Here is a 27911-nt window from a genome sequence, read left to right as displayed (position 1 = left end):
ACTTTCCAAATATAATGGATTGCATCCCCATCATAAAATAAATGCATTCCAGGAGTGAGCCCCACAGCAAGTAACAGAGCTCCAACAGCTGGGTAAGCTGGGGCAAAAGATGTAACAACTGAGCTGTATCGCTGAAGCCCAAAAGTAAAGTTTTTACTGGCAGCATTCTAGGAAAACCTATTAAAATTCAGTGCTACCAAAAAAGTGTTCTTTTCTTTCTAGTTCTGTGCTGCATGCGAAAGTTATTTAAAAAGCCCTACACAAACAAACATGCTCTTTTTCATATGACCTTTTCTTCAATGTTTTTGAAAGTATATTGTCTTTTCAGTTTAACACAGTATTTATCAGTTTTTATTTATTGCATAAAAGAAAAGTCTCCCTCAAACTGTCATCAGAAATGCCTTTCTATAGGTATGCTGTTAAGAGAAAGTCTTTCCTTCTCTGAGTATCATCCTGAGCCCAAATGCAGTTTACTGAAACCAATATGCCAGTGCTCCCAGAAGTCACAGCATGTGATTCAGATAGTCATGCATCACTCTGACCTGCGAGCCATTTCTAACCTGTGTTATGCAAAACGTAAGGTTAAACAAAACAGGTAACCAAGCAGCAATGGTTTGATCTCATGCACTCTGTCTCACACTCTCTCTCCTTTTTTTTTTTTTTTAATAAGTTCACACTAAAACCTTTAGAGAACATTTTTATTCTTATCAAAATGGCAAGCAAGTTATCTGCAGCAGTATGATGAAACATCATGTGACCCAATTTCCACATGACTCAACATGTGGGTTTTTAACTCAGAAACTGAAAGCCATGGTGCTTCACAAACTGGTTATACCCAGTGAATATCATCAATGAGAAACCGAAATGTCACATTGTCCCTACATATTGCTAGCATAAATTCACAAGCACAACACACACAGGCATGACCCAGGAGAGCGAACAGATTGCACTAAGTTTGGGAGCTGCTTTGCTGAGAGTCAGAAGGATTCCTCCTACTTCGTGGGACATCTTCAATGCAGCCGTGGACTTTACTACACTTTCTGCTATTCAGTACCTCATTGAGATGAAAATAGCCATAGATGTGGATGCATGAAGAGGCAAAGAGCCAGATAAAATGTAGTCCTCTGGAAAGTTCACATTTACTTTAGCTGCCAAACAAAGAAAACTGGTCCCACGCACTGATCCTTGCAGGAGCTCAGCATTTGGTGTCATCGTGAGTTAACACTTGCCAAAGCTGATATTTTTATTAATGGCTGCTGCTGAAGTTTATAGATGGTTTTGGTCTTGTGACTGAATAATATTAGCTACAAACTGAGGACAAAACCATGGGAGCTTGCTTTTGCATGTTCATACCCTCAGTTCATGGTAATATGCTTCTGGGCTTTGGGAGCTACAAAGGTCACTTCTTCCCAGCCCAAACGTCATTTTTTCTCTTGATGAAATAAACAGTCATTTAGTCAGATTATAGAGTTCAGCCTGATCCTTTACATCTTCCTGATGGCTCTTCTTTTTATCTTTCTGTTTGTATTTCATGTGAAAAAACACACCGCCTATAATGGAACCTGAAAAACAGAGGTAACAGGGGGTCAGGAAAGGGCGGAGAAAACTTTCTAAAAAGGCATTTTAGCAAAGGAGCTAGCACTCCCACTGTAATTGTCACATTGCTTTATATCAAACAAATTGCTTGTATATATTGTTTTTATATATATATATATATATATGTGTGTGTATATATATATATACACACACACACGCACACATTTAGTACTTTTAAAATCATGATGAACTTGTTATACAGTATGTAAACTTATTTCCTCTTTATCAATGTTGGATTTTCTTTCAATTTCAACATCTCCTTGTTCCAGTAAAATATACTGTAAAATAGTTGTAACATATATGGAAGTGCTCATGTACTCCCCCTCCCCTATTCATTTGTCTGAATATTTGTTCTATTCACTAGTTGTTCTTACTTTACATTCATCCTTGTACTATCTGAGTAGTGCATCAAGCAACCTGCCTAATATCCACCATATGATGTTTATTCTCCCGTTTTCTCATACATGAGAAAAACACCATACAAGAGAGGGGAAGTTTTTTTTAGTAAAAGAAGTGTGTGGTGTCCTGGCCTGGCTGAGGATTTGGAATTGTTCTTTATTTTGTTGGATTTTGTTTTCCAGTGCCTATGCTCTGCACTTCTCTTAAGGAAAATCAGCTCACAGATGCCTTGCTCTGGAAAGGGAAAGGGCTGAGACCTGGCACAGTCCTTAGTTCCTTGGGGAGTCCGTTCTAGCCTTGGTCTCCAGAAAATGCCTGGTTTTATGGTCCTATCTTCTGAGTTTCAAAGTCAAACTCAAAGTTCATAACCTTCCCAGGTTTTTTAAAGTCTTTCTAGACCTCTTTGAGGGATTTTCTTTGTCGACTGCGTGGTCCAAGTATGGCTTCTGCCATTTTAGATCTTTGAATTGGAACTTTTTCATGTTTTATCTTCAAAAGACAAACACATATGCATCACATACGCATCAGCCCTTTCTCTTGCCTTAGGGATTTACACCAAGAAAGTCAGCACAAAGTGTTAGCTTTGTCTTTTTAGGTACTTACTCTCAGGGATTCCTTCTCTTTTCTTTTAGAAATGAAGTAACTTACATAAGTTCTCAGGAGTTTTCCCTTTTATCCTCTAATTTCAGCTGCCTCTTTTGAATACAAGGTCTGTGATGTATTTTATTCCTTTTCTTTGATTTTTTCCATGTATCTCCCACACACTCTCCCCTCTTCACAGGTGACTCACAGTCTCCCAGTCTGTTGCTTGTGACCACCACATTCAAAAATCACATGGGACTGCACACTGAATTCCTTAGGGACTGGAGCCCATCAACAGTCAAAACAGTCCTGATTGCTTTGCTCTTACATTTATAAAAGAATGCCAAACAAGATTTTCTCTTGTTTTGGAAAAAGTATTAAGCTATTTGTCAAAGTTGCATCAGCTCATGCCTATAAGAATGTAATTCAGTTCATTACCATTTAATAATATAATCACGCTTTGTTCATACAAACACCAGTTGCCCATAGCTCAAAGCAGTTCTCTCACTGGAAAATGGAAACTTAAGAAGTTGAAGTGGGTGAGTAAAATCATAATTTCTAAGCTATGTTTAGGAATTTAATGGAAATTTACAGATGGTAAACAGCAAAACATCCTTGGATGCTTCACTATTTTCACTGTAATCTGAAAACCCAGAGTTTTCACTGTTCCTGAGTTCAGTCCATTCCCTGACAGGCAAAAGGTGGTAGGTAGCAACAAAGATATTACTACAAATGCAGCCTTTTGCCTTTTCATAGAATCATAGAATAATTGAGGTTGGAAGAGGCCTCTGGAGATCATCTAGTCCAACCCCCTTGCTCAAAGTACGGTCACCTAGAGCAGGTTGCCCAGCTGTGTGCAGTCAGATTTTGAGTATCTCCAAGGATAGAGATCTTCTCTTTTCATTTACTCTGTAACACTCATGACATCTCTTTACAGAAGGAATGAATCATTGCCGTAAGCGCAGCAGCAACTTCACACTTGGTAGGATTAGCCTCTTATCAACCAGGAGAAAGTTACTTACCAATGATGAGCAATACCCCAAGAATAATCCCAATTGCCTGACCTGCAGTTGGCCAGGAGTGCTCACGTTGTACCTCTATAAAACATGACCTTTCGCTTGAACACTTGCAGATGTTTACTGCAAAAAGAAATGCCATGAAATTAATGAGAATTTTAATACCTCATTTTCACTATTCATATATATTAATATTCTCTTGAAATTAACAACTGTGCATGGCATACCTTCAAGATTTATTTCTCCTTCCAAAGGTGGTCTTCCGTTGTCATTAATTATTACTGGAACATTATAGACCTTCTCTTCAAAGTTAGTATGTTTTGGAGAAAGATAAGCATGAGTACCTGAACGTAGGAAATGTGACATTTGTGTCAGCACAAGGAAGAAATTTAGCTAGACATTCAGCTGCAATGCCCTGTGACCGAGGTCTCTTAAGGCTGCTTTGCACATTCTGGTAGTTCTCCTCTTTCGCTGTATCTCCCCAGGCCTCACTGGTTGGACATTAAGTCAGAGGGATCACCCAAATGCCTAGTCTGGCCTCCTGCCTAATATGGCCAGAGAATTTCCTTCTTAATTTCTCGATAATCTTGAGGAGTGCTACACCAATGTCATCACACCTAAACTAAAAATATGATCCCACACTCTCATAAATCATAATTGATTTAAATTGTTCCTAAGATAACTTAATATGTTAGATCATCTTTCTAGTGTGCTTACACTGTGAGATCCTTTTAAACATAGCATAGGAAGAACATAACAGCTATTTGGATCAGACCAAAGGTCCATCTAGACCAGTCCATTGCCTCCAGAATAAGTGGTGATTACAAGAAAAGCCAGCATATATTTTATTTTCTCTTAATACTCTCTAAACACTTTCAGCTCAGGGGCTAAGCCAGATGTAACGTCTGTCCATTTAGCAAACATAAGCGGATTTCTCTTCCACAATCTTGTCCAATCTCCCTTTGAATTTTTGGAAACTTTCTACATCCACAACACCCTGTGGCAAGCAGCTCCATGGTCAACTACACACTCTTTTGGATTGCACAGAAAGTAACTCTCACAAGCTTCATTTGAGGTTCCCAAGTCAGTGCATTGCAAAAGAGGATGAATGACCAACCCCTGGCTGTTCTGTACTTATGATTTTACAGACCATATTCTTCCCCGCTACCTCCAAGCCTGAAGCTTACTTTGCTGCTTCCACATACTTCCTTATATGAGGCTATTCCATAACTCTGATCGTCCTTGTTGTCCTCTCTTAAACTTTTTCTAGCTCTAATGTATCTTTTTGAGACTGAGGGACCAGCGTTCAAGATGTGAACAAACCATGGATTTACACAAGGACATAATGACAATGTCTGTTTCTTCTCTGGTCTTTTCCTAATAATTCCTAATATTTGATTTGATTTTTCTGAACACTCCTGATGATTTTATGTGACATTTTCAAGGAACTACTTATCATTAGGCTATAGTATCGCTCCTGTCTTGTAATGGTCAGCTCAGAACCCATTATTTCCTATGTGAATTTACCAGAGAGGGGATCGTTCATATGTATCACTTTATGTGTATTCACACCAAATTTAATCTGCCCTTTTATTGTTCAGTCTCTCAGTCTCACAAAGACCACTTGTAATTCTTCACACTTGGTTCCTTCTCAGATAACTTCATATTATCAATGAACTTTGCCTCCTCACTGCTCACTGTCCACCACATCTATTATGGATATATTGAACATCTCAGTTCCTAGCAAAGACCACTTTGGAAATGCTAGTTGTGACCTCCCTTTGTGCAAGAAATGTCTGTAACAGACAATTTGCAAGCTGCTCTATTTTTTTATCAGAAGTGACTTATACTCATTTAGGCACATATGTTTCTCTTCTCCTAAATGCTGGTGAAATTTTACCATGCTAACATGCTAAATGTTATCGCTCAAAAAAAAATGACTTAGGTGTTCACATAAATGCATACTAAAATGCATGTAAATTCTTAACAACCTAAACATTTTCTGCATTAAATATTTGACATATATTAGTAAGAATGAAAAGGAATTCAGTATTTCTTTATATTTCCCAAATTACTTAGAGACTGCCATATCCATTTAAGTATAAGTTTATCAACTTACTGTTGACTTTTGAGATTTCCCAATTATTTCTTGTATTCATATCATCCTTAAGAGAAAAGGTAAACGTTGAATAAAACTTCTGTTCATCATCATCAGTGGCTTGAATCAGTGTTCTCTCTCCTTCACTGAGCGGGTGGCAGAAGAACGGAATATAATCCATAGCTAAGCGTGGAGGGTTATCATTCACATCCTTTAAGTTCATTATGAAGGTTGCTTTGGATTTCTGAGCTACGCTATCTGTAGAATTTAATAGAATAGACTTATACATCATATCGTGGACATATAGTCTGAGCTGTTGCATTTGCAGCTATAGTAAAAGCGTACTGGCCCACCATCAGACATGCGATGGGTAGCCGTAATCTGTCTGCAGGACACAGAGGCAAGGTCTCAGGAGGTCCTGAGGGACTCATGGTATCTATTATCACTTATAAAATAATAGAGTTTATTTACCCCCAACTCCTGGTAACTACGGAACACTAACAAATGAAGGGAGACACCTAAACCATTGTTTCTGGTAAGTGATCACATCCATGATCAGAGTACTTTCTCTTTAGAGCACTCTTCTAAGTATGAAACGCCAAATCCTCCTCTCCTCCCTTCTGTAGGAAGGAAATGCAGATCAGTGTTCTGCCTCAGGCCCAAGGCAAGCGGACCAAGAACTTCCTGTTCATTTCTTTTGCGCAGTCCCCCAAGAATGGCCCCGCTCCAGCTCCATGTTTGAGGAAGCATTCTTTTTCCTGACATACAGTAACTTCGTCCTTATATATCATATCCAGAAAGCAATGGCCAGTGTTATTGGTTATCTGTGTTTAACAAAGGAAAACTAGATTTATTCCTTAATCAAATACCAAGCAGCTTTTTTAACCTCTATTCAACATAAATCCTCCTCAGATGGACTACCTGAAAGATCCCAGTGACTGGAACTATGAACTCTAATGTGGTTCAAACTAACTAATGTGTGGGAGGGGAGTTACTCATAATAAAATGAAATTCTATAAAAAATTACAAATTACTTTTGACAGGTGTTTTCAGGAAACCAAAACATATCTACAAGAAGGGTTAAAATCTTTATAGCTACAGAGGGAAAAATGCAGTAGATAATGTTAATACTGAAATCACCGAAGAAATTATGCCCTTCTCTGTACGCTGTGTTGCTCTAGCAAATATAATAACATACAATAGCTAATTTCACAAAAGCTGCTTTAATCTTCATTACCTGTAACATCAAGATATCTTTTAAAAAAAGTAAATGCTTAAGGAATAAATCCTTCTAAGGATACATCAAAAGTTATATAAGATCATGTGGCTATGGTATTACATCAAATGCACCTGATGATCCCAGCCCAGGAGACCATTTTGTGTAACTCATGCTCCTGTATTTTCATGAGTTCAGTTTTGCTGCCCCTGTCTTCTTGAAGAAAGCATGGTATTGCAAGAAGTACGGTAGTTGCTCATAAGGCAGCAAGGACAGAGGATCCCACTGTGTGTATACGCAGTCCTTTCCTTACTTACTTGACTCTGATGCAACAACCTGAACTTCATACGCTTGTTCTTGTTCTCGATCCAGCGGGGAAGCGGTGTATATCTCCCCAGTGGATGAATCAATCCTCAGCCATTTCTTCACATCTCCTTCTAAGGAGTATCTTTGGAAAGGAAAAGGAAAAAAAATCACATATTTTATTCCAAATCAGGAAAAAAATCTTGACGAAGCAAGTACTTCTTCACTGATTACAGGCAAACGGTTTGATTACAGTTGTACTCAAAACATTCTTGGAAAAGTCCTGATAATACAGCCAGCTAGGAGATACAGACAGAGAATAGAGGCCAAAAACATTGGTTTCTGGTGACGATTAAGTTCAGAGAATAAAAAGTGAGAGTAGATCCCCAGGAATGTCACTGCTGCTCCAAAGAAGCATCCCATGCATATCGCAACTCTGCCTTCCTCCTAACTGGGGAAGACCAACCTTTCAGGTAAGAGTGTCCACTGTCCTAACCCAGTGTCCCTCCCTCAACATCACATCCCCCATGTCTTGGTTTCAATGGTGGCACAAGCCAAAGGCCAGTCTGGGTGGAGGCAGCCGCACAGCCAAGGGCCCTGTGTTGGACAACCACGGGACAGGGACCCCAAGACATACTGCAGCGGTCATCTGCTGCCAATCTAGATGCAGTCTGTAATTACCATAGCAGCAGCCTTGCAACGAGCGTTTTAAACTCCACCACATCAATGTAATCATAGGATGGTAAGGTTGGAAGCGACCTCTGGAGATCATCTAGTGCAACTCTCCGCATAGCCCATGCGGGGATTGAACCCACGACCTTCGCATTAGCAGCACCACACTCTAACCAACTGAGCTAAACCTGCCCACCTGCCATTATGTTATTTTTAAAAAACGAGGTCTCAGGGTATTCACATATACGGATTTAACGATGAACATACGACCGAGTTAAAACACAGACATTGAGTATATGTGACCCAACCTTTCCATTCAACACTTTCATTCTTTCAGTACAGGTTGCATTAAAAACAGCATGCTAACGTGCTTATATGTCTTTTATTTTTATACTATTGATTTTATTTCTTTTAACCTACTTTTTTAGTAGAAATGTGGTTTATGTAAACATGAATTCCTGTCAGCTGTTTTTGTCATCGTTCCCCAGAGCTTATGGACTATGTGGCTCACTTTCAAACCAGCTTGACAGAAGGCCAAACATGCTATGTTCCCAACATTTAGGGGAAAGTAAAGAGACAGATGAAATCCCCTTGGGAACAGAATTCCACGGGAGGCCTAAGAGTCAGACCCCGCAACTCCATTAACTGCTTGGTGTTTTGCTGAAGTTAAGTAAAATTTCAGGGATTGTTCAATATGGTTTGGATTGACCTTTTCAGCATTCTAGCTGGGAATCGTGCAGCAAGAACCACAAACAATTCGTCTGTCGGTCACTAAGATAAAAGACACATGTACATCGTGCAGCACAGCATGATGCACAGATCATGACCTGACAGGATCTCGAGGTGATCTGACCACACGACACAGCCTCGAGTCACCTGGATGCATCACCTTGGGGCTTCTAGTATCCCACTCACAATCATATGCGTGGACTTGCCAGTGTATCTTGGCATCCATGCTGGAAGCAGGCCTTTTATTCTTTGGCAGTTATGTAGAGAAGACTTAGTTTAAAAGAAAATGAATGAATTATCAAATATTGACTTGAGCTTCTTTCTAAGTTGTGTGTTTTGCTGGATACAAACCCTGTGCTGTTACCTGAGTAACACGAAACGCAGCCGTGGTCCTACTGATTCCTACGAGTATTCTGTACATACCTCATTCATTGTTAAAGCTATTTGGTAGTATGGATTTGGAAACTCTGTTATTCTCAAACCAGCTCTACCTTTACGTTGGAGAAATATATTGGCCTTTTTTCAATTTCAGTTTCTTGGTTCAAGGGTCCAACTAGGTCATGCTTCTTTCAATACATAAAGATGATTTTGAAAGCACTTCCCAGCAGTTTATTTCAGGTTAAGTCCCAGGCCACCACCGAGCTTTACCTACCACTTTGTACTATTAGATGAGAAATAGACAACTTTGTTAAAACGTCTTTTCTTTTCCTGTATGCCAAATACCAGGTATGATTTCCTTGTCCCTTTATTACAAAAATTTTCTAAGCCCTACCCCATCTCAAAATTTTAACTGGATATCCACAGTGAGGCCTGGATTAACACTGATAATAACAACCACACTAAATCCTGACTATAATCAATAAATCATAGTCTTTTTTTTTTTTTTACCGTACAGTATCCCCCTCAGGATCATAGGCTTCCACTGTCATGACCAGGGTATTGACAGGAATATTTTCAAATGCTTCTCCTATATAAGTTTCTCTGCTGAAAACAGGCGGTTCATCCACATCTGTTAGAAAAACTTTGAAGACCGCGATGGAGCTTGAGTTATACTGCACTCCTGGCACCAAAGGTTCAGGGTTTGTGGCATTGATCACCAGGTTGTACACTTGTGTTGTTTCAAAATCGAGAGCCTGGATAAATTAGAAAAATGTGCTTTAAAGAGCTGTCCCAGTGTTTGTTTTAGCAAAGCCTAGACAGACAGGCAGAGGAACTTCTCATTTTGGCATCTCTAACACATCTGTCAACGTCTGACCCACGGTGGGGCTCGATGCACAATGTCAGAGTGCCCTCAGTGCTGCTGCTGAACTGAAAAAGAGCTTCCCCTGCCCTTCCCTCCATGGCAAACCAAAAGATGCAAGGCTAAAATCCTCCTCTTCCCAAGGAAGAGATTGTATCTCAAATTCAGGTGAAATAAGGGAGACCTGTCAAGAGCAAATGAATGGAAGAATGAATCTAAATGAAATCGTATGCCCATTCAGAGGCTCCCTCAGCAACTGCATTTCCAAATAATGTTGCCACCTACCTGACAAAGTTTAATAAGTATATCCTGTTTACAGCAACAGTATTTATAGTTCCTGTACAAGAAGGCCTTGGTGACTTCTGGTTGACAAAAGCCATGTGAGGGTGTAAAACACCATGGAGTTTCTCACAGTCGCCTCCTCAGGAAAAAATTACCCTGAGGTTCAGCACATCTGCCAGTCTGCCCTTGGCCTGGCTGGCTGCAGGTGAACTCCATGCAAAAGTATGTCACTACTTAGAAAATGAATGATAATTTTTGGGGGCCCATAATTACAAGTGCCTTTGAGAAGGTTCATTTCAAAGGGAGAACACCTTTGGCATTGAAATTCATAAATGTAATGGAGAATATTCCTGATATTTTTGATCACAATGCTCAGAATGTGTGATTTATTGTCTGCTGCAGCGCACATCGATCTTCACTTTATCTCTGTTAATGTTTGCCTCCACAGGGACAAACTGCCTCTTTGTTCTGGAGCGGAGGCAAGCCAGTCATCTGCACCTCCCATTGCAAAAGCCACTAAGGGCCCAGAGCACCATCAAGCAGGAGGCTCTGCACTGTGACTGTTCCTCACTGGGACCACAGGATATGGCAGTGCTTAGCTGGCTTTCTGTTTTCAAGAGAGACTGCTGTGAAATCATTCAAATAATGCATGTCAGTCTACAAATGATCACCAGTATAGCTACTGTATACGACAAATGAAATGAAATGATAGAAATGAAAAGACTAAACCATATCTCTTCACCTTGTTAATCTTGATGAATCCTCGGTTTGTTTCTAGATCTGTGGCTATGATGAACGTTTTGTTCGGATCTCCTTCCTTAACTTCGTAAACAATGTAAGAACTCCCTGTGAGAGGCTCATCTGCATCAGTAGCTTGAATTTCTAGTATCACTGTTCCTACTGGGAGATCTTCTGCAACAGTCACATTCTGATACTGAGGAGAGAAAGAGAGATCATTGAAACATGACACATTGAGCACCATCTGGGGATAAGAACTTCAATATTAGAACAGGCTCATGACCCACAAGCCTTACGGCATTTCAACCCACAGCAGTCCTGTGAGGTAGAGAAGCACTGGCTCCATTTCACAGCAGAGATGTAACAAGGTTAAGGAGAGATGTACAAAAGCATTAATGAAGTACCTGATAGCAGGAGAGCTGAGGTACCTTGCTGCCCAGGGAAGTGCAGGGCTGCAAGCTGGACTCTACAGTCTCTGCAAACTGCTTTATCCCTTTTTCCAAATTTCCCCCCAGTAGGGATAGCACCTAGGTCTCTTCTGTCCCTGTGAAAGCCCTAGCCACTGAGACTGCTAAATGTTCAATTGTTCCATGTACCATAACCCACTGTCATTCTGGCAGCCCAACTCCATTTATTGCATTGATGTGTGCCCTGACCGAGCAGTTTGGTTTTGAGATCGTGACCTGGATTGAGATCTCGTGAGAAGGTTGACAGCCTGCTACATGGGCTGACAGTCTGCACATGTTGAAGCTCCCTTTATAGTCAGCAGAGGGACGATCAATGCAGTCAGTCAAGCCCAAAAAACAATTCAGCTTCCCCAAGAGAGGACACCTACATTTGATCAGTGCGACATTCGATCTCCCGACCACACTGCCAGTATTGCCTACAAGTGCACGGGAGCTTAGACACTCAGTAGAAGTGACTACATCTGGAGTGGAAGCCTACTTGTAGCTTCCTCAGGCAATGTGGAAATGTTTGGGACCCGCCGTACCCACTGCAATGTCTAAAGTGAGACTTAGGCCAACTAATGGAATTCACTGTAGGTCTGCAGGTCTCTCTGACAGACTTCAGCACCTTCAGCAAAGTAAGAGGCAAGAGCCTAAAACTCTCACCTGAAACATGGGCCAGCAGGCATACATTTGGGCATAGATCAATGGGTCACTGTTTTTGTTTAAAGAAAATAGCCATTTGATTTTCATTCAGATAGAAGCACATTTCACCTTCTGCTGTTTATTGGCTACATTAATACTGTGTTTGGAAGAGAACTTGAGAGAAGCTACGCTAGGTTTGGTTGTCCCCCCCCCCCCCCCCCCAAACATTTTAATCAATTGTAAAGCCTTTTTTTCCCATCCCTTCCCTTCTAGAACTTACATTTCTGGAACAATCTGCTTTAATAGAACCATTTCTTTCTTTACACATATTTTTCCACTGAGCAAATTAGCTTATACTTCAGAATTAACTATGAGTTTGTCCCACTGTTTACTGACTAGGCAGGCCTTATAAGCAGGTGTTATGGAAACACCTCTTGCTTTTATTTTCACCAGTGGATTGTTTTGTTACCTGTTCTTAAGAGATGGATTCCCATTAATTTCAGGAGACATTGAATATAGACTCAAATGTTTAGTAAAAGTTTGCTAGGGACATCAAAATACTCACATCTGATTTTTCAAAGATGGGAATCTGATCATTGATGTCAATGACATGTATTTGCACATCACAGATTGTTTGGAATGCTGCACGGAAAGAGAATAAAATAACATCAGAGCATGACTCCTGCAGAAAAAACAACTTTGCTCCAGAAGGATTCACAGTGCAGTGAACATTGCCAAATCACCTGACCCTAGAAAAACCCTGCTGTTGTAACACGATCTCCAGTATTTTGTAGTCAGTGAGAAATTCACTATCTCTCTTTTCGTTCATTTTCTGAGTTCCCTCAACATTGCTCACCTTGTTTCTTTTCATTTCCCTCTTGTTTTCCACTATACCCTTTTACTGAGGAGAAGACACCTATGAATTATCTTTGGTCTCTCAGTGTGACTTTTGCATGTCAAAAAGTAAACCCCAAGATGTTATTCTATCTTCTCCTCTCAGTGGACCATCAGACAACACCATCTTTTTTGTTAAAGCAGAACTTGAACCTAAGATCCATGTAAATCTAACAGTTTTTCCTAAGCAGAGGTGCCCATAAGGAAGGGATCTGCAAGTCTGCTCTATCTGATCAGACATATCTGGGCTTTGTATTTTCCGCATGTGCTTCATGAACTGAAACTTAGGGAATATCCTAAGCAAAACCATTTGGATGAAGTCCAAATAAGCATCCAAAACAAATCACCACCTTCTCCACCTCAAAGGTTTTCATATCATCTGTTTCAGTGACACTATTTTTTAAGTGATACATGACTCCATTATTTACATGCCAGTTCCTGCCAAAGAATAAATTTTGTCTAGCTATAAGAATTCCAGTATAAAACTTACTTTAACCTTTAGCATGGAGTTTGATTCCCTTTCCATTTAGTGAATCATTAAGGATCTTGCATGATGGGCAAGGTTATTTTTGAAGATGAATTTAAGTTCTTAATCTTTTAAAATACATTATCTGGACTCTCTGTGCAGCTGCATTTAATTTCTCCTTTTTTATTTTTGTGAGGCCTTTTAAAGATTTTAGGGGGAAATGGTATATAAACCCTAAATCATATGATCACTTCTGTTTTTAGCCTTATAGAAGGAAATCTTTTACTGAAGAGTATTTGTTAGCAAACTGCCCACCCAGTTTTCCTGTGCTCTGCCCTAGAGCTTGTAGTTTTCCATTTATTAACCTACTTGCATCTCTAGAACAAGAAAGTACACTTCCAGAGAAAAACAGCTCAGTGCTGCTACTCTCTTTAATACATCCTTCACAATTCCTGTAACTCCTTGGGCAATAAACACTGGGGATGTCAGGGTGAACAAAGTTTTTCTGGTGTTTAACAGGCTGAACATACCTACATCTGTCACCAACACCTTCAAGGAATAATTGGAAGCAATACGCTTGTTTAACGAACGGTTAATTAACTGCAGTTTCCCAGTGTCTTGCTGAATAAAGAAGAGATCACTTGCAGGAACTGCCGGAACCTGGCTCTCAATTCTGTACTGCAGACGAGAATTCAGGGTGTCTTTCTCATCCATGTCCGTAGCAGACACAGTTCCAATATTACTTCCTGCAACAAAGGAAAGATTGAGTTATTTAGATAATGCAGTAGTCCCATCTCCCCATAGAGGCACACATTGATGACAGTGATACCAATGCAAACAGTAGAAGTCACAATAAAAATACAAGTGCGTGGCAAACATTATAATGCACACAATCATTCAACTTTTGGGGAGCTTTTCCTGTAGCATCCCAGCCAACTGTTTTGGGCTTGGGCAGTCCATAGGACAACGCTGTGTGTTTTGATCAAAAGTGATCACAGCAGATCACTTTAGCCTTGAGCACTTAGGGACAGATTTCAGTAATGGTCTAGTGAAGTCAAAAGGAATTATTGTGAAGGAGCACCTGGATTTGGGAAAAGGGGCTCATGCTATTTAGAACAACATTTTTTCCACTGATAATAGAGGGATATTTTTCTTTTTACAGTCTAAACAGTTGTACAAAACTCTTGTTGTGGTACAGAGCAATTTTATATTTGAAATGAAACATTTTTTTAAATACTGGTTTGTGGTCAGCCATTCTTAGGTTGTTGACATCCTTTTCACATGAATTATCAAAGTGAAAATAAAGGGGCTATTTGCACTAGAAAACTTTCCTCCAGAAGACTACGTGGGATCAGAATTTTTAGCCTCATTTGTGTCCAGCTGGAAACAATAACAGGACCAAAATGATGTAAATAAAAGAGTAGGGCCTGTTTTCTTACCTGCACCTTCATTCTCTTGAACTTCAAAGACAGTGAGAGCCTTCTGGCACACGGGAGGATTGTCGTTTATGTCTTCCACTTCAACAGAAATCTTCAGAGGCTTGTCCACCAGTTCTCCTTCTTTGTCTTTTGTGATCACAAAGAATGAATACTGCAATGAGAACCTTGCCATTAGATGTGTTGCATTTCCAGAATGACAGTATTTTATATTTGAATTGATAACTATGGACACAAGATGTGTACAACAAAATATCCTTCATTGTTTACTTCAGAGATACTCCACGACATCTTACTGCTTATGAGCTGGATTCTCTAAAGAACTGAAAAGGCCTGAATACCTCACTGCCCTGTGAAATTAGTCTTTTCAAAACCGCCAGAAAGGCAGGAACTCAGTTTTGTCATTTCATAGATGAATCTGTCACATACGAAGATGGGGTTTCTCCAGCATAGCTTGGCCTCTCTGTTCTCAAATTTCCTCCAAGAGTAAGACGGGACAGAGGGTTTTCTGTCTAAAAGACCCCAGAAGAGAAACTCTGGAGTAACTTTGCAGTTACAACTGCAACTTAAACTCCTTTAATTAACAAAATGCACATGTACACACGTGGTTACAGCTTAACCTGGCACAGGAAGGTCACAGGTAGGAATGTACCAAGAAGCAGAAAGCAAGCACCAGGACTCGGTCACAGCACCTGGTGAGCTCTTGGCTTTCTCTGTTTTGGAGAGATCCCTGTGATCTATATGCTGGAGTAGATTAGGACAATTTGAAACATCCAAAGCTCCTGCTGCCAGCTACGCCACAGCTCAAATACCTTTAGCTTTGCCATGGCAAGCTCCATGTTGCGCTCCAAATATGCAGTGGATAGTGATTGCTACCACACAGAGAAGTATTGTTAAGTAGAAGCTGAAGACCGTTAACAGTGTAGTAGATGAATGTGTTTTTGTGTCTATTAAGCCATTCTTTTCCATACAGAAATGACAAGAAATCAAGCTTTTCTTTCCTTTTTTCCTCTATCCTCTCTAGCTTGCTTTTATTTGCTCACACACCAGGTCAGCTTCCTGCTATGGTCTCTCCTGTCAATTAGGTTTATGTTTACTTACAGCATCTTTTTTTTCCCTGTCCAGTGGCTCAGTCACATAAATAACTCCGTTCTGATCGACAGAAAATGGGAGCTTGGGCAGCTGTTCTTTTTCAAAAAGCTCATATATTACATCTGGTTCATTTGAGTGCACCTAAAAACAAAAAAGTAAGTCAAAATAGGAAGTCAGAATTGTAGGCTGCGATTTAGCAAGAATCATTTGTGGGCCACAAACAGAAAAGATTGCTTTCCTATTAGCTTCTCTTTAAGTTATAAATGAGAAAATTAATGGTTAGACAGTGCTGAAAGCAGACCTCAGGAAACCAGACTGATAATCCACATCTATTCACCAAACTATTCCAGCAAAGCCTTTCTACCTCAGTTTCTTCAGCTGTCCTAGATAGGCCCTAACATTTACCATTGTATGAAAGAATTCTGAGATGTGCAGATAAAAGGTGATACAGGAAAGGGAAATATTATTACGATTTGAATGTTTTGACAATAATTTAGTCCATTTTCTTAAACTATCTATTCATGTCTCTTGATTTTGGTTTAGCAAGCTCACAAATGTGGAATATCAAAGGAAATATCTAGTACCTATCTGCACATATGTGTGTGTGCATGCTATTTACACTCATCAAAGCCTGTGACAAAGGATGTGGGGTGTTTAGATTTAAAAAGAAATGCAGCAAATATAAAGTCAGATACTTCTGAAAGGATGTTTGCCTGTTAGTCAATATTTACTGCTGTCTACATCACTTTTACTGTGCAATTAAAGGCAAAATATTTTGCATTTGCACTGTGAAGTGTCAGTGGTAAATAACAGTATGGGAATTCAGGGAACTGAAATAGGGCATTTAGGTCCTTTTAATATAGCAGGTGTGATATATCACACAAAACTGGCCACAGCAGATGTCTCTGAAGGTAAGGAACTGATCACACCAGGGTTTCAATGTAGCTGGTCCCCTTACTGCCTCTTTTGTTGGTGGAAGAAGGTAACATCAAAATGACCTTAAAGTTAGCTCTTGATTCATCCAAAGCATTTGGTTACAGCAAGGCTGGGACTACCAAGAAACCCAGCAAGAGAGAACTGTAGCACACCTGCGGAGGCACACAACTGCGCTGTGTATAGCAGGACATGCTGCTTGTCCTGCCTCCGGCAGGCAGCAACACACCTCCCAACAGAAGTAGCACGTGGCTTTCCTCTCTCTGGGACACCTACATAAGGGCAAGTCCTCAGGCAAGGAAACTGGGCTAACACATTTACTGTCACAGGAAGTATCACCTATTACTGTCCTACTGAAATTTTCCACCAGGCTAGTACATTTCAAAGCTCTGCTTAAATTCCTAAACTAATTAATTCGATATGTCCTCACCTTTATCTTTCATATTGTGCCAAACAGCCTTGAAAAGTACCTATTTTCTTCCAGTTGTTAAGCCGTAAAAAAATTGTCCATTTCATATCATGTTCTCATGTATGGACAATGCCAACAGCCTCTCTAAACCGAAGGGCAGTGCCTAGTCAGTCTGATATTTATATTGATTTAGGCTGCATCTCAGTCACATTTGAGCCATTACTTTCATACTAAAGATGGGTTAATGAGACCTGCACTACTGATCATTTCCAGAGGATGCCACATGGAACAGAATTCAGAGGTGCCAAAGTCCCTTTTCACTCAGATCCAGGCCAGGCAGAGCTCCTGCAGAGCTCGATGTTGAGTGCAGTGAGTGCATCTTCACCCTTCATCGGGAGAAGATGATTCAATGCTGCTCAGGAGATATGCCAGGAGCACAGCCAAGCTGCCAGCCATCACTGTTGCAGCTCCAGGCCCTACCTGGGTGATTCTGACAGGGTGGTCCTGGGTGGAGTTCTCTTGGATGTGGATGGTGGGAGGTGCCTTCCACAGACTCTCCTTCACAGTGATGACCACGTCAGCACTATTGGTGAAAGCGTTTGTTGTCATCCCTGCCATGTCCTTCACAGTGACCACAAGAGTGAAGGTGTCCTGCTTTTTGGGATCTAAGTAATAGGAGCCTAGAGAATGGAACAAAGAGCCAAAAGTGAAATGGTTGCGGACATCTACACACTCATCTGACCCATCGTCCCATATATGCACCTTGCTTCTGCATCTGCTCCAGGCTTGCTCCTTAGCCGGCCCTCTGTGCTGAATCTCAGCAAGCTGTTTTCTCTCCCTTTTCTGAATGATGCAGCGCTGCATCGTGTGGACATAGCCACTCCACTGGTCCTGGCTAACCTCAGGACGTCTCTGGGCTGCAGTCTCTTTTGTCGTGCATCACTGAACAGGTCTCGTTCTTTTCTTTAAGCATTAGTCCAGGCCAGCTGAAGAGCCTGCTTATTTACGTCATTGCAGTTTAGATAAAAACATGTGGCTGGCCCAATTTTCTCCACGTTTTTCATGCTACTGCATTTGGTTTTCTTGATTTCAAGGAACAGAATTTACCCTAAGATCTGACTGCACATTCCAGAGGGCAAAAGGATTTACATCATGTCTCATTGTCCTTTCAGATCCCAATGTCCAGCTCTGCTAACTTCTCTTGAATTTGGTAGGAAACATGAACAAACTGTCCAGAAGCAGGGCCACAGTATAGCATGTCCCATAGACTACTTTTACTCAAAATTTGACATCATAACGGTTGTCTCCATGTTCCTATGCACACAAGGAATTCATGCTTATTTTTTGACAAACATACAAGATCATTTTACATACCTGTAATACTCGGTGAGATTGCTCCAGTTACATTGTTGATCTGGAAAAGCATTTTCGAATAAGGGTTGGGAAAATGGTGGAAAATGCTGTAAGTCAGCTGTGCATGAGGAGTTGAAGGATCATCACGGTCGGTGGCATGGACATACATGAAGGGCTTCCCTGTTCAGATTAGAGAAGGAGGTGTGATAAGAGGAGACTGAAATCTCAACAGGAAGACCAACTGAGTGGAGCTGGGAAGGCAGCTCCTAGGGAGCTGCTGTTTTTTTCCACAACGTATTACTCATGGCAAGCCATGCTTTATGTGGAGGTTACATTGCCTGTGTACTTCCAGGTCACCCTTCCACCAGCCTTGCTCAGTAGAGTCACACTAGAGGCAAAGACTAGCAGACGCAGAGGTGACAGAATCAACTGAGAGAGCTATCCACCAGCCAAAGAAGGCCAGCACAGGGACTGTATGCCACTGGCATCTCTCATTCCTTCAGGCCGCTTTACAGTCCTTATACAAATTAGTTCAATCAAAAGCACCTTGAGCAAAGTGCCTCGCTATTGTGACACAGTTGGGATTAAAGAAACAGTCATACAAACAATCACACACTGCCATTGCACAGTGGAAGATAATGGGGAAAACAGAGACCCATGGCTACATAAATGATTTTTTGTCCTTTGTTGATCCATGCAACATTCAAAACCTTTTTGACTTGGACGGAGTTGAAGAATATACTGAAAAAATACAGAATGATTTTCTGGCTCCATGGGGCCCTACATGTTCATTCTTTAGCAAAAATTTCTTCTTGACTCCATAGTCATAGTGGTAATAGTTGGCCAACTACTTATTTCATTTCCAGGATGTGGATCTTGTATTGCTCTTCTGGACAGGGTTACTGCAGCCCATAATTTAAGACTGTCTGATTCTGAGAAGCATCAGTCACAGTAAACTCACGCCACATAGCTACACTTGCATTTTATTTCACTTCTTATTAACTATAATACTTAATTATTATGACAATTACCTGGACGGGAGTTCTGCCTCACTACTCCAGTGTACTTTAGCTGATCAAATTCTGGTGGGTTGTCATTGATATCCTCAACAAAAATTATAACAGTGTATGGACCTTTCACTCGCTGTCCCTTTTCATCCAGACTTTCCACCTTGAGTTGGAAAAAGGAGAAACAAAGAAACATTTTCAAATACATACATTTGAGTTTAAAGGATCTAAATCAATCAGGATGGCAAACATCAAGTCATTCTTACTGTGATGCAAATCTGAGGAGAGCCATCCCTGTGTGGCTCCATCCACAAGGACAAATTCACTCAAGTAGTTCACTGACAATAGTTCATCGCAGTATATAATGCCAACAGCACAGAATAATCTACCCCTGCTTTGGCTGATATTTTTCAGAAAGCTATTTCTGACCTCCAGTCTCAGCAGACTACTGGGACTCTTGCGCAATTAGACCTCATGCTTTTCTTTAAATAGAAATAAATAGTTTCTAAAGAACAAGGAGAAACCCCAACATGATATAGAGGACTTGAGTGTGCTATTGTAAATATCAGCTGCAAAAACAAGCTGATCCAACTGTTTGTTAGGAACATTTAATTCTTAGTTCTGATAATATTTTTGTTCCAAACAATATGACTTCTCATTTTTCAGCCTTGTGTGATTTTTAGAGAACGTACAATGCTCTTTAAGTATATGCTATGTCTGTCAGGCATTATTTTGTTTGCACATAATAGATCAAATCATGACTGTTCTTTCCTAAGCAAGCATCACTTTTTAGTTCTGTCATCACTTCTTATCTGTAAAGGATTTCCAAGTTTTGGGTTAACAACTTCTAGGGTTAAAAGATTTGTGCTCTATAATACTACCAATCCAAGGGTGCTTTAGAGCTGAGAACACGAAATCATTAAGCTTGAAGTGCCTGGCATCTTGTTCTTTAAAAGATAGCTAAGGCTAGCTAAAACATCACCGTGTACTTTGCCTTTTCAGATAGTGACCCTTTCATGATTATTTTCTTCTCAGTTGACAGTGTTGCAGAAAAAGGCAGTGCCAGTTTTAACACAGAACAAGCACACAAGGCTGTACTGAGTCTGACAAGGAGATCTCCTGCTCACCACCCTGCTCCCAACAACGCTCCCAGTGAAATGCTTATGAAAAGAACATAATGACAGGACAGACACACAGTGATCTTTCCTCTAATAGCCTCCGATGTTTGTCAAACAGTTTTCTGCCAGAGGTTAGATCTGTGTCTCTCTGTCTGAATGTTATTTAGTCACATCATTTGTCATCAAATAAATTATAATCTTCCTAAATAGTTTATAATCATTTATTTTTACATTCCAACCCTGGGGTTCGCACCACCAGTCTTCAGCGATGTTGAGAAGGTCTCATTCATGGTGCCAGATCAATCATTTCACTTCCTATCAAGTTTTCTCCTTATATCCAATTACAGAATTAGTTTTCAGATCAGGGTAAATTTTGTTCTCAACGTAACCTTTCTAGGCTAAAGAGCACCCTCATGTTCTAACTGCTCACACTCCACAGCCATCATTAGGTTAACAGCATTAGAAATGGAGAAGGTAGCTGTAAACGGAGAGGTAAGAAACAATTTGAAATGTCAGCACAGTTTTCCACTATTTTCAAGTTTTTCCAAAAAGAAAGAGTAAACATGAATAACTATCTCTTCCTGTTTTTTACTGAGTTTTCACCTGCAGGCTGTACTTTGTTTTGTTCTCCCAGTCTAGAGACCCATTGAGGTACAGGACTCCCGTCTCCGGCGTGACGTCGAGTATTCCGTCTTTTTCACCAGTCGCTCTGAAACTCACAGCAGGTGGCTCAGATGTGAACTGGAGAGGGGGGAAAATCAGAGGAAAACTCAATGCCTTTTTCACAAATAATTTAAAGAATTTAATGTTTTTGTGTCTTTTAAAATTTATTGCCAACAGTGTGTTTGGCTGGAGGAATGATATGCTCAGAGTCTGCTCAAAGCTGCCCTTTTCTGGTCCTCAATAGAGGAGTTTTCACATTATTTCCTGAATGCTGCAGGAAATCTGAGCTGTGGTTTCTCCTCCACAGGAAATGTCTGCCTAAAACAGGAGTTTGTCTGAGCACTGGAATGGAAAATAATGACACACATCCTCCATTTGCCTGGGAGCTGGATCTGCCCTTCTGTGATTATGATTTTGGGAAAGGAACCACAGAGCCTAAAGAAAATGGTGACACAAGTTACATGGAAGTCCATTCTCTAGGACTGCTGATTGTGATAACCCCTGTTTTAGGATACCCTCTTAAAATGCATTTGACAGAAGGGGTTTTCTTCATTTTTTTGGATGAAGACACTTGAATTCTCAGATTGTGAAAGTCAAAGTTCATTTTAGATCATCTCTGGAGACTGTCCCACCAACACAGTCAGCCACACTGTCTATGAGATGAGTGCGAAAAGTATGAGATTTTTGATCTGAATGGATAGTAAGACACACTGATTACCTGGTATATGAGGCGCACTCCAGATCCCTCTGGAACAGAGAAATTCATGTCCTTCAGAGGTCCAGTTAGATGTAGGTTCCCGAAATTCTGGCACATAGCCTATGTGAGAGATGGAGTGGAGGAAATTGGTGGAAGGGGTTTAGTGTCATCAAGCACGAACAGCAATCCTCCCTCACAGAGGCTATCATGGATTATTTTGGTGTAGCATAATGGAAGAGATACTTGCTAGCCTACACTGAGCCTCTCCTGGCTCTTAAATGTATAACCATCTTAATTTGATTTCAAAACAAACATGTAGGTCCTGCCCTTTTATAAACCTCTACATAAATGAATGTGATTTTATCTATCCTGAGGAGCAAAAACATGCATCAAAGAGCTGAGGGTAGATTGAGAGCAAGAGGAAGCCCATAAAAGCATTTCTGAATACCACCTCTGCCCCCAGCAGGATCAGCCACACCCCATCTAAGAGCTGCACAATCCTGTGGCCACAAGTGTGTCAGATGACCCAACACCCCAAACAGTGGTCTGGGGATTGGGAGAAATTGGGGCTGTACCCTTTGCAATTTCTTCAGTAAAACCAAACGTGGCCGTGCATTATTTTGTGGAAAAACTGTGCATCCCTAGGTCCCCTGCCCTACTGCCCTCAGCTGCCCTGGCCACGTGAGCAAGGAGTTCAGGCCCTGTCCCTTCTCATCAGCTGCTGCTAAACAGATGCAATAACCCGAGCAAAGCTGTTCTGCTGATCTCTGACTTCCACTTCACAGCAAAAATGACACATACAATTGTCTCAGCCTCTGTTTTCTTCCTAGTGGCTGGCATTCGGTTCACCGGGTGGCAAAACTTTTGTGAGTTTTAGGAACAAGACCCTCCCTAGTTCTTGAAGACCTCTGGGCGCATTCTAGTGCCCTTTTTGCACTAGCATTTCAGAGCTGCAAATCAAAAAGAGCAAAACCAGAATCAGTCTCTTAGAGCAGCTTTTGCATACACAAGACCATTCAGCCTGTGATTCAGATAATATATCTGTTTCTTAAAAGGCAAAACCAAGCCCCCTTAAACTCCTACTCTTCTCTCCCTGTTCCTGAGGTCTTGCCAATGCTGAGGAGCTGGCTACCAGATTTTGGGTTCTGTCGTTTGGCTGAGCAGGTGAAACTCCCCATCAAGATCAAGTCTTCCAGAGGAAAAATGACTTTACTCTGGTATACAAATTTGGACTGCTGTTGCAGTGATACTATCCAGTGGATGTTCTCTGCTGCATGACTTTTCCCCTGAATTTGTCCCTACTGCTTGTGGGACAGCTATTTGGCCTCTCACAGAAAGACACAGCGTACATATTACCAAGGGAAAACTTAATTCAGACTATGACAAAAGCATGGCTAAGTTCAGCGTAATTTACCCTAAAGCACTGCTGTGTGCGTGTCACAAGTTGTGTTTGAAGAACGGCGGATCCTGCTTATTAATAGCCAAAGATTTTGCCCTCCTCGCCCACAAGGGTTTGCGACTTTTTTGCAATCAGGCAAGCTGTAATATTGTGAGAATTAGAGAAAGAGCTGTGGGGGCAGGAGGATGTTAAGGGTACACTAATGACATGAGAAGCGCATTTTTAAAAGCCATGTAGTAGGTAGGCATGCTAGGAAAGTGTCCTTTCCGGCTACACTCACTGCTCGCCACCGGCCTCTGCCAGGGACAAGACACCAGGTTAGCAGGACCAGGATCTGACCCATTATCACTGTTCCCATGCCACACTGGTGGGCACTACCTGGAACTAAGAGTTTTTTCCCAGGGATGTTTTGTGGGGAGCTTTTGCTCTGTCATGTTTTATAGGGCAGGTTGCCTGCCCATGAAAGCCCAAAGGCTGACACCATAAAACCCAGCCGGTTCAAAGTGCAGGCTGTGAAGCACATAAGAGTTATCTCTTCCTGTCGATTAAAATTACTTTATATGGACCATAAATATTTTCAAACGTATGTCTACAGTATGAATCATGACTCAGGGGCCTGCAGGGAAAATAGGATTTTTTCCTTGGGCCACATCCGGCTGACGGCTCTTCTGAAGCTGGCTGTAATGCCTACGGAGTGACTTCCCAGGTACTGGTGATGCTGTGGTCAGCAAATTTTTGAAATGGGAAGCAACAGCTAGATGTTCGCTTTTGCATATGAACCCCACACCCAAGGTCTCCATATTCTGCGGGATTTTTTGTTAGCTTTCAGTTTGACTCTTCTTTCAGTTCTTTTTAATTTCAAATATAAAGTAGGAGCCAAATCTGTAGCCCTAGCAAATATCAGTAAATCTACTTAATAATCAGATCTATAAATGACATAATTAATACAATTCAGCTCCAGAAAAAAACCTGAAAACAAAGTCACATAGAAAAATGAAGATAAATAAGTAATAAGCATGATTTAAATCATATGCCACTGCATGTTATAGAATACATATTGAATACATGGAGTACATTTATTACAGAATACAATTTATCGGCACATGTATGGATTATAATACAGAATTCAGTGCTAGGAAGAAAAAATACCTTCATTGTTTGCTGATTGGTTCCAGTATTTTCAACTCTTTACTAGCACGAAATCTATTTATTGGAAAAAGTAGCATCTAAGGAGGAACCACAAGAAGCAAAACGGGTTGTTGGCTTCTTCCACTTTTCAAGCCCTTCCCTGAAGATTGACATGACTGCTGAACTTTTGACCACGTGTGCAGGGGAACTGGGGATGCACACCCACAGCCGGTGCCCCCAGCCTGCCCGAAGCCCGCTGCCAGTCTGGCTTTCAGCCCTGAGGCGCCTTTTGCGGGTTATAGCCTAGCGGCTCACACACAGCTTTTGCCATTTGTGCCCCGAAGAGTGAAAGAGAAGCTGTAACTCACCAAGGGAATAGCAAGCAGAATTTGAAATCCGCACGGTCTAAACATGCCGAAGGACGTTTCGCTTCTGCTCCTGTGAAGAAGAGGCAACAGACACCTCAGCTCGGTAGAAGGGGCCCTCTCGCTTTGAGAGGAAAGGCTATGGCTAAGCTTCTCCGAAGCTGGAGGCCAGGAGCGGTGGAGGGGCGAAGCCTGCCGGGACCTGGGCTTCGCTGGGACGGGCGGAGCAGGCGCCGGCCCCACCTTGGCGGCGGCGGCTCCCGCGAGGCTGCCTCATGCTGCGGCAGCCTCCCAGGGCTGACAAAAAGAGGTTAGAACCGGCACAAGCCATCAAGTCATATAACCTCACTAACGGACCACCTAGCCACACGCAACCCCTATTTTTATTTCTGCTTTACTAAAGGCAACGACACGTTCACAGGAAATATTATAACCACAAAAAGCTGAAGGTTTTATAAGAGCCATCCTGACACCCCTGTCTTTTTTTGAGTACACAAAACAACCATTTGGTGCAAGTTGCAGAGGGCCAGGGGGTCTGTGCACCCCTCACAGAAACCCGGCTACCAAAAGCAGGGCTTCCAGGTGTGCGAAGCGCTGCAGCCGTGGCGTAGCCTGAGCTTCAAAAACACCCCGAGCACGCAGAGCAGTGAAAGCGGCTGCTGAAGAGCCGCGAGGGAACACCTTCAGCAACACCACAAAAAATTATTACTGCAGCCTCCTGGGAATCAATAGGTTCCCCCAAAACGAAATCTGATGTTCTCTCTGCTTCTCGATGTTAACGTAAGGGGCAAAGAGCGCGGCACAGTGCCGACTGCCTCTGCGCTGTGCCTTGTTACCCGGCTCGGAGCTGCAGGTGTCCTTTGACTACCACAGCTCCATCCCATGGGGGCTCCCGAGGAGAGGAAAACCAGGTGAAGGGCCAGCGCCCTTCAGATGCCTTCCTGTCTGGGCTTTCCATCGTTATTTTTTCCCCTCTCCTTTTCTTTCCCCAGCAGCTGACAAGACAGGACCTGTAAATACAGAAGCTGTTGCCTACGCTGCTGGTCTCCCCAGCGCTCCTGGTGCCATGTGCCATAGGGCTTCATCTTGCAAATCCCATTCTGAGCAGGTTTTTATTACTCATGCAATTATGGCCTTTGAAATTACTGGGCTCCTTCCATGAATAGAAGCCAGCTGCATGGGTACAGGAACAAAATAAAATGGCAGTCCATTGAAACTCGATGTAATCAGGAGATAACTATTTGTCAGGAAACTGGGGCTGAAGGGTGAAACCCTCTGCTGCAGGGTGCTGGTCCTTACTGAGCGAGTCCCTCGCTGTCCTGCCAGGAGCCAGAGGACCTGGCGCATAGGACAGGGCAGAGGGGTAAAGCCCTAGATGCATCCACCCAAAAAGCCAGTCTGAGCCAATTGTTGTTGATATTTCAGTTAGATCCGCTAAGGAAGATCGTTCAGTTCCTCTCTCTGTCAGACAGCCTCCCCCGTGCCCTCCTCCCAGGACTTTTTGAATACATTGGCCAATTTCAGCTGTGTTTAACAACAGGGCAGAAGCCTCTGAAAAATCAGTTCCCTGCTGAACAACCGGGGTGAGAGGCAAGGCTGTGCTGTGCGCCCTGCCATTGCCCTCCATCGCGCCAGCAGCCCAGCAAGGGCAGCCACCTGCCCTCAGCTCTGCCGCTGCAAGGCCAGGAGGAGCTGGAAGTGCTGGGGGCTACCAAGAGGGCAGGAAAAGAGAGTATCGGCGGTGCAGGGTTACGGCAGCCTGGGTTTAGGGAAAAGACGGGGAGCCAGGCCTGTTAAGGCAAGGAAACAGTTTAAGGAGGGGACGCATCTGGCCTTAAAGTAGAGGGACAGTAAATGTTGGACAATGTACTCCTTCACATAGTCTTTTTAGTGTGCTGTGTCCAGTAGCTCTGTCCAGAACTGATGGTGAAATGCGGCAGCAGAAATAGAGCCGTTTTGTAGATCATGGGTTTGGAAGATAAATGTCTTTTGTGTTCTCCTCTCCTTTGAAAGCAAATATAATTCCCTAATGCCATGTCGTTTGCTTTGCCTTCTGTAAGATGAGAATGAATGGCTTGATCAGCATTTGAAGCTTTATCCTGGGCGTTTTCAATGCCAAGTGTTGAGCAGCTGGAAGCTGCTACTAAATCTCATGGAATCTTATGGCACTGCCAAGAACCAGAGCCCCAAAACACCATATTCCCTGGCACCTAGTACAGAGTCTAGTATAAAATTCAGATCCCCTGAGGCTCATGCAAAAGTTTTCAATAATAGACAGGATCAGCTTCAGGATTAGAGTAGGATCAGCTCAACTGAAAGAAGCCTGAGATCTAGCTGAGGACTGGACCCATATTTCCCCTCAGTTTCATTTCATTGCTATATTCCTCATAATCCCTTACGGATCCTCTGCCTGAAAGGAAATCTCTAGGATAACCAACATACAAATATCACAGTGACTTTCAATAATAAACATTCAGAGAACAAAGAAAATTCCCGGAGGTTAAAGATCAGTAACAGTCAAAAGTATTTGGTTCCATGAAAAAAAAAATTGTTGGTTTTCTTTAAATGATTGATTTCAGATGTTAAAATTCAGTAAAGAGAAAACGGAAGAAATTGATCCAAATCAAATACAAACCAGACTTAGCCTTAGCCTTAGCCCAGCAGTCATCCATTTTACGAGAAGGACTGCTAAGTTCCTAACATTGCCAGAAAAAAAACTTCGTCAAACCCTTTGTTTCAGGGTTTAAAGATCTTTCAGTGAAATGACAGATCGCCTCTTACCTGTAACATGAAAAGCTTGTTTTGCTCTAAAAATATTTCTTTCTTTTAGCTGTGGGAATCACCTTTGCAGGGTGGTAGTGTCCGTTTGTGCTTCTCCACACAGTTTATAGCTTCTCAGACTCGCCCTAGAGGTTCAGTGGCTCAAACATTAACAGCATGGAGAATTATTGATCCTTAATGACTAGGTGTGTGGTATGAAATAGCAGGC

The 27911-nt window shown here is 41.8% G+C and overlaps 1 protein-coding gene across 1 annotated transcript; it reads right to left on the bottom strand.

The window, feature by feature from the left end:
- Window positions 1-1312: 1312 nt before the first annotated feature.
- Window positions 1313-22147, bottom strand: CDH17 (cadherin 17). The gene is made up of 16 exons (XM_062568555.1): window positions 22052-22147; window positions 21274-21411; window positions 19577-19715; window positions 18567-18725; window positions 17673-17872; window positions 15860-15991; window positions 14762-14912; window positions 13853-14068; window positions 12528-12604; window positions 10876-11067; window positions 9500-9744; window positions 7225-7355; window positions 5713-5949; window positions 3821-3937; window positions 3600-3716; window positions 1313-1562 (listed from the first exon to the last, which is right to left on the bottom strand). Exons 1-16 carry the CDS (start codon window positions 22145-22147, stop codon window positions 1450-1452), a joined length of 2460 nt encoding a protein of 819 aa, XP_062424539.1. The 3' UTR covers window positions 1313-1449.
- Window positions 22148-27911: the final 5764 nt, after the last annotated feature.

This window comes from Rhea pennata, chromosome 2, assembly GCF_028389875.1.
Source record: "Rhea pennata isolate bPtePen1 chromosome 2, bPtePen1.pri, whole genome shotgun sequence".
Lineage (NCBI taxonomy): Eukaryota > Metazoa > Chordata > Aves > Rheiformes > Rheidae > Rhea > Rhea pennata.
This window is presented reverse-complemented; position numbering and strand designations above follow the sequence as displayed.